The 8,290-nt window shown below is 42.2% G+C and overlaps 1 protein-coding gene across 1 annotated transcript; it reads right to left on the reverse strand.

The window, feature by feature from the left end:
• Nucleotides 1-296: 296 nt before the first annotated feature.
• On the reverse strand, nucleotides 297-6,726 carry LOC135512802 (sphingosine 1-phosphate receptor 3-like). The gene is given in 3 exon segments (XM_064935197.1): nucleotides 297-4,667; nucleotides 4,670-5,872; nucleotides 6,416-6,726. Coding segments are annotated over 2 exon segments (1,158 nt in total). The 5' UTR covers nucleotides 5,757-5,872; nucleotides 6,416-6,726; the 3' UTR covers nucleotides 297-4,596.
• Nucleotides 6,727-8,290: the final 1,564 nt, after the last annotated feature.

Here is an 8,290-nt window from a genome sequence, read left to right on the forward strand (position 1 = left end):
ACAACTTTATCCTCTGCAATACCTTTTCCAGTACACTCAGAAAAAAAGGTGCCATCTAGAACCTAAAAGGTTTATTTGGATGTGCCCATCGGAGAACCGTAGAACCCTTTGAGGAACCCTGTTTAGTTCCTGGTAAAACCCTTTTTGTTTCAGGTAGAACCCTTTTGAGTTTTATATAGGACAATTTCTACAGAGGGTTCGACATGGAAAGAAAAGGGTTCTACGTGGAACCAAAATGGCTCCTCAATGTGTATGTATGTTCTAAGTATCAGAGTAAGAACTCGATGGACACTATGAAAGCTTAAACCAAGTTTATTCATCCCAAAGGATCGACCAGCTGAACAGACAAAAACATATTCACACAAGCACTGACATTTAACCCTTTCTCCTCTTTTGAGTCTCCTCCTACACATCTGAGCAGCCAATGCATCTCTGTTGCTAGACAGAACCTTAGTGATATCTGTTCTTCCTCACTTCATCTGACCTGACCTCTGACCCAAAGTGCTCACTACTCCCCAACTCACAACTGTCATGGTGGCTAGTACCAGACTGTCTCTTCTCCTCCCAGAGGATCCCTCCCATACAGTAGGATCCCTTATGGCTAATAATAACATATTTTGACATAATGTAAAAGTTATACATTCCCCTTTCTCCCTCAGTGACATGAATAAATATGTTTCATATTCTCAGAACCCAACACCTGGAAGCAAAAAGAGTTCATCTATGGGGGATGCTGAAGAACCCTTTTGGAACCCTTTTCTAAGAGTGCTGGTAATAAGCTGTAGTCGTGTGGTCATTACCAGGTTATGATGAGGTCTTAACTATGACAAGTAGGCTACATAATGTACACATAATAAAGTGGTCACAATAATGACCAACTTGTCGTATGGTGCTGAGAAAAATTATGTAATATTCTGGTCAGTAAAAATATATTTTTAAAAACCTTGTCCTTTCTCAACCATACTTAATTCTGACGTCTTTTCAACCAGCTTTTGCCCACTAGGTAGAACCTATGCAAACTGCTTTACTAGCACAAAGAATATCTTTGAATAGCAGAAGGACATTGATACGGACAGTCAGTTCTTCCGCCTAACAAAATGGCTCCACAAAGGCTCGTCAGAGAGGAAAGTACATTCGCCAAGTATAAAATCTATTTATGTTTTTGTTTTGATAGGCTTATGATCCCAGTGTCTCAAACACCGGATGAATTCTCAAGTTGAAACGTTTGTGGTTTGTGAATTTTGACTGAACAGAAATGGATGAACTAAATGTATCTGGACCTTCTCTGCCACATTGAAAACGTACTTGTTTATTTATATCAAACAACAAGCATTGGTTGGAAATTGTGATTTTGATTAACCAAAATGATCTGGCTATTTTTGAGTTTTTCTGCATCACTGGCTGAGCTAAATACAGTATTTCATGAGATCCTAACTGCCAGCTGTTTGCCAACTGTGCTAGAAAATTGCAAACCCTGCTGAAAAAGAACATTACTCCAATTGTAATAATTATAATGTCTCCAGTGTCTTATATGCAATGGGTGCATGGCCCACAAACACTATGCACATATTTATATAGATTGGTGTGTATTAATCTAGAAGCATTTAGATAACTGGTCAGTAGTTCAATCAGATATCAACTAAAAACCAGATATCCACCAAAATAAGCCATTTTTCATGATGTCAAAAAGACGTCTGGTTGTGATCTGGTTATATTTAAACCAATAAACGATGTCTAACAGTAAAAGTCTAACCTACAAAATCACGACAAGCTACCAAAGCTTATAGTTTTTATTCAATTGGTATTTAGACATCACACAAGATGTAAAGGTAATTGTAATACAACTCTCTAGTGGTTAGTGGAAGCGTAAGTGACTTGTATCTATGTTGCTGAGAGGAACCAGAACCAACATTGACACGTGTTCTTTACTCTGACAGCAAACTTCAAATCATTACAAAATCAATATTTGACTCACTGTACCATTTAAAGCGTAAACACAATGGATTAGTACACAGTTCATCATACCGGGAAGGCCTAGTCTTCATTGAAAATAAATATACTCAACTGTCCTAGAAAGAGAAAGGCAGGTGAATTGGAAAATATATATATATACACTGTATGTGCAATACACAGTGATCCTACTTTCATTTGCAAACCACCCATCCTCTATTGCACACATACGAACAGTTTATTACAATGAATCCACTTTTCCCACACTATAGATAGTTGATAAAGCTATATTATGCTCTATTACATTTCTTGTGGGAACATTTTTCATTGCGTTCCGTAGTTACGAAGTATTAAGTAAATGAATATACAAGGTATGCCCAAAGGTTCAATGTGAGTCATTTGAATGTCTTTGCAAAATAGTGGCTTTAGATAAGCTATGGTAAGAGGAGATCCTTAGCATCCCTTTGCTTTGCTGGCTTATTATGCAGCATTCGCGCTTGGTTCATAGAACCGGGATTATATCAGTAACCTCCAGTAGCCGCTAGATACGGTTGTAATAAACAGAGCGGTTTCTGTTTTCTTCCTACAAAATCTGAAAGATAAGACTCACAGGAATACAAATGACTGTACTGTACTGTTTCACTGTACTATACCCATAAGCAGTTAGAACCGAGTGGACAAGGCCAGGCACTAAATTAGATTGGGGGAGAAAAGAACATCCTCAACAATGATGTTATTTTCTACACAGATCATACATCATCAACATTATTGCCTGATGATCTTCTGAACTTTCCAATACCTTTCTGATGCATTTCAGTCACTTCAAACCACGGGTTAGGAACCAAAATTATTTTCCAATTATTTAGTTCTGAACCAAAGCTTAATTTTTTTCCGTTCTGTTCCAATGTTTTGGCCAGAAAAATAAAGTTCTGAACAGTTTCAAACCCCCAAAAAGTACCAGTTTATATGGTTCCTTTCGGTTATTTTTTAAACCTCTGAAATATACACTACACGGCCAAAAGTATGTGAACACCTGCTCGCCAAACATCTCATTCCAAAATCATTTGCATTAATATGGAGTTGCTCCCACCTTTGCTACTATAACAGCCTCCACTCTTTTGGGAAGGCTTTCCACTAGATGTTGGAACATTGTTACGGGACTTGCTTCCATTCAGCCACAAGGGCATTGTCATACTGAAACATGAAAGGGCCTTCCCCAAACTGTCCATAAAGTTAGAAGCACAGAATCATCTAGAATGTCATTGTATGGTGTAGCGTTAAGATTTCCCTTCACTAGATCCAAGGAGCCAAGCCAAAACCATGAAAAACAGCCCCAGACCATTATTCCTCCACCAATCTTTACAGTTGGCACTAGCGTTATCCTTGCATCTGCCAAACCCAGATTTGACAAACTGACTTGTTGGAAAGATGGAATCTTATGACATTGCCATATTGAAAGTCACTTAGCTCTTCAGTATGGGCCATTCTACTGAAAATGTTTGTCTACAGAGATTTTTTAGCTGTGTGCTCGATTTTCTACACTGGTCAGCAAGGGTGTAGCTGAAATAGCCAAATCCACCAATTTGAAGGGATGTCCACATATTTTGTAGTGTATATATTTTTTACATTTAGCTCGACATTAAATTACTTCAACAATCAGTGAGGATAAAGCAGCTTGCTGTGGAACGCGTAAGCAATTTTAGCTGTATAGGAAAGTTGTTAAGAGCACATTTTAACAACATGTTTTAATCTCAATGAAAGACAAACACACACAGTGTAGGACACAAGATGCAACATCAATTTTAAGGGTGAGAGAGAATGGAGGAAGCTTCCTTTGAAGCACTGGGCATCTTGTTATGACATGCATTATCTGAATTAGGCCCACAGAATTATACCTATACGGAGGATCGGGTTCTATGGAGGAACTTTAAACGTCTTTCAACTTCTGAGTTGGTTTATTAACGTTGGAGGATTGCAAGCGTTAGCTCGCTAGCTTGTGTGTGCAGAGCAGCACTAGAATTAAAAACACGTCTTACCTTTTTGTAGTTAATAAATGTCCATTGTGAAATGTGATAACTATAGTATCCTTAACTAACATTTTAATAAGTCAATCCATTCTTCTCCAATAAACATATCTCTCTAATATCTGAATTACTCTTGTAACATCATCAGTGGGCTACAGTAACCTATGCTTCAAAGGGGAGGGGCAGATAGCCTACACAAAGTGTTACAGCTGGCAGGCAGAAGCTGGAATACATTTCTGAGTGACAGAGCCACTTCAGGCACTTCAGATTGAAATACTGTCAGACTGATTTGTAATAGACTGTCATAGGCCCAATAAAAAAGTATAAAAAAGGGGTCAGGGGCCAAAAAAACGTGGGAACCCCTGCTTTACCTCAAGTTCATCAGCACAAACCTCATCTGAGTGTCTAACCAAGGTCAGTCAATACTTTCACCAATGCATACTGAAATAGCCCCAGTGTCCATGCCTGTACCATGCCCACTCACAGCATTGCCAATTACCCATGCAGTGTGAATCTAGCCTGGTCCAAGATCTGCATGTGCTTTAGCCAACTATGAGGAGTTGGCTAGACTACTAGAGCACATACAGATCTAGGACCAGTCTACAGTGAATTAGCTGTCAAGTCAGAACTTGCTGAGGGACGGCAGTGCACCAGCCTTGACCAGCACCGCTGACACCAGGTCGGCCGGCCCTGGTTATTAGAGTTCAGGGGCGTGGTCACCTTCCCCCGGGTCAGAGACTTGGCAGCCCCCGTTATCCTACTCCCTCCTCCACCCACACTGGACCTGCTGTTCTCGGCCGTGGGGATGACTGTCCCCAGGTGGGGGTTGCCTGCCATGGAGGCTGGGGCCTCCAGGTGAGGCTGACAGCAGCACAGCAGCCTGAAGAAGGCTGCTCTCATCTCCATGCTGGACAATGTGTAGATGAGGGGGTTGACGGCTGAATTGAGCACGGCCAAGGCGATGAACCAGTCTACATGGTAGAGCACTGGGCAGCGCTCAGGGCTGCAGCCCACATCCAGCAGCAGCAGCAGGAACAGTGGGGCCCAGCACATCACAAACACCCCCAGAACTATTACCACCGTCCTCAGCAGGGCCAGTGAGTGCTCCGAGGGCCTGCTGCTCACCCTCCGCCCGCTGGACGTCACCAGGCGGTAGATGCGGATATAGAGGATGATGATGGCCACCAGCAGGGCGCTGAAGACGCTGATGCAGAAGGCCACGTAGCTCTTGTCATAGAGGGGCAGCACGGTAGAGCAGGAGGCCAGGTGTTCCAGGCAGTTCCAGCCAAGGGAGGGCAGGGCGCTGAGCAGCACCGACACGGCCCAGCATGCCCCCAGCAGGCCCAGTAACCTCCCCCGTCCCGCTGCCTCGCACGGACGCAGCCGGACCATGGTCATGTGTCTCTCGATGCCAATGGCCAGCAGGCTGAAGGTGGAGGCGCTGAGGGCCACGAACATACTGCCCTCTCTTGCCAGCCACTGGGCCGGTGTCAGAAAAAAGGTCTTGCCGCCAGAGGTGAAAATGTTGACCACATAGGCCACCCCGGCTAGCATGTCAGATAGGGCCAGGTTACCGATGAGGAAGTACATGCGGCTGTGGAAGCGTTTGTTCCTCCATAATGCCAGCAGCACTGTAACGTTCTCCAGCACGATTAGGATACAGATGAGAAGGAGGACAGCAGTCTTACAGACCCCACTGCTTCTCGGCCGACCCCACTTCCCAGAGTGGTTGTAGTGGGCCACGATCACAGGGTTCATCCCCTCCTCAAACACATTCTCCATCCTGCCTGGCCCTGGCCTTCCCCCTTCACCCGGCAGAGGGCGCCACAACACAGCTTACTGCAGACAGAGGATCTACTGACATCTGGCACTGTTGTTATCACACTCTTTATTGGGAGCTGTTGGATAAAATGTGTTAAAATGAGTATTGCTAATTAAGTAAGAACTTTATTCTGATTGAAATATTAAATATGTTGATTAAACCCATGGGAAGATAGTCAAATAATTATAATAATACACGGATACAATAATTTTATGTCACACCTCAGTTAGTTTGAAAACTTTTAGGAGCCTAAAATGTATATTCTATGGTAATGTTTAAATTAATAATGATAAAATCATAAATTCCATTTAAGATTAGTTTTTTTATGTAATAGTATTTATATTTGTATTCAAATAAATTATTTAAGAACATGTGGATACATACTATTCTCGATATTTGATAGAATGTGTTTCTCCCAGTCTTCCCATTGTAATAGACGATGTCATGGATGGTAATTTACATGTTCCATAATTATATCGAGGCACTTTGAAATCCTTATTGTCACGTTTGAAACATTTAAATTCACTGTGCCACACATATCACTAGAATGAAACAGCATTTTCACCATTGTTATGAAAAGGTGAATTTAGTTCAAATTATAAAGATCAATCAATCTTACCTGACAGACAGTTTACAACTCCATCGCAGATCATTTGTCGCATATGGATATTTTCTATAGCTTTTTGACTGATATGGTCATTAAAAAAGTGGTGCTTCAATAACCAAATATTCATTGCGTCGTGGCATCGATTCCATATTTTACTCCGGACAATCTAAATAAAGCTTATTGTAGACTAATTCCCGCTAGAGTTTCATTCCGATAAACTCCATACTAAACTCACAACTCCATACGTCAATCTTTTTAGTGGTCCTTCTGTGACTTCTCTGAAACGTTCAACTAATTTCTCCCCAACCTGGAATAGGGCGGGTTCATCCCGTATTCCCAAACCCATTCTCAAACAATTAGTAAGAGAGTCATGAGCGGCCAAATGTCGAAATGGATGCTGAAGTTTGACTAGCTAAATAGAGCTAGGTATCACTTACTGTAGCTGGGGTGGAGGGATTTGATTATTAATTACTTTTAGACTCCAGTAGTCTCTGTGTGTAGTTTTCTATGTCAGACGTCATTTCAACGTCTAGTTTTAATTTACATTTGTTTGAGTTGTAAACGAACGTGAATTCAAAGTGAATTTCACCATGTAATTGGATTGGGTGAAAAAAAAGATTAAATTACCTTATGTTGATGACTTTTTGCAAATCCAATTCGTTTTCCATGTTGATTCAACATCATCACAGATTTTTTTGGGTTGAAATTAAGTCGTTTGTTTTTGCACTTTTTTTGGTTCCCGAAAACATTGATGAAATGAAAAATGTTACTCATCAATCTACACACAATACCCTAGAATGACAAACTGACAACAGGTTTTTTAGGAATAGCTTATTTACATAAGTATTCAGACCCTTTGCTATAAGACTCGAAATTGAGCTCAGGTGCATCCTGTTTCCATTGATCATCCTTGAGATGTTTCTACAACTTGATTGGATTCCACCTGTGGTAAATTCAATTGTATGGTATGATTTGGAAAGGAAAACAACTGTCTATATAAGGCCCCACAGTTGACAGTGCATGTCAGAGCAAAAACCAAGTCATGAGGTTGAAGGAATTGTCCGTGGACCTCCAAGACAGGATTGTGTCGAGGCACAGATCTGGGGAAGGGTACCAAAAAATGCCTGTAGCATTGAAGGTCCACAAGAACACAGTGGACTACATCATTCTTAAATGGAAGAAGTTTGGAACCCCCAAGACTCTTCCTAGAGCTGGCCTCCTGGCCAAACCGAGCAACCTGGGGAGAAGGGCCTTGGTCAGGGAGGTGACCAAGATGCCGATGGTCACTCTAACAGAGCTCCAGAGTTCCTCTGTGGAGAGGGGAGAACCTTCCAGAAGGACAATCATCTCTGCAGCACTCCACCAATCAGGCCTTTATGGTAGAGTGGCCAGACAGAAGCCACATGACAACCAGCTTGGAGATTGCCAAAAGGCACCCGAAGACTCTCAGACCATGAGACGCAAGATTCTCTATTCAGATTAAACTAAGATTGAGCTCATTGGCCTGAATGCCAAGTGTCATGTCTGGAGGAAACATGGCACTATCCCTACGGTGAGCATGGTGGTGGCAGCATCATGCTGTGGGGATGTTTTTCAGAGGCAGGGAATGGAAGACTAGTCAGGTTCAAGGGAAAGATGAACGGAGCGGTACAGAGCGGTCAGGACTTCAGACTAGGTTGAAGGTTCACCTTCCAACAGGACAATGAGCACACAGGAAAGACAATGCAGTGGCTTAGGGACAAGTCTCTGAATGTCCTTGAGTGGCACAGCCAGAGCCTGGACTTGAACTCAATCAAACATCTCTGGAGAGACCTGAAGATAGCTGTACAGCGACACTCCCCATCCAACCTGAAAGAGCTTGAGAAGATCTGCAGAGAAGAATGCAGA

This window comes from Oncorhynchus masou, chromosome 24, assembly GCF_036934945.1.
Source record: "Oncorhynchus masou masou isolate Uvic2021 chromosome 24, UVic_Omas_1.1, whole genome shotgun sequence".
Classification (NCBI taxonomy): Eukaryota; Metazoa; Chordata; class Actinopteri; order Salmoniformes; family Salmonidae; genus Oncorhynchus; species Oncorhynchus masou.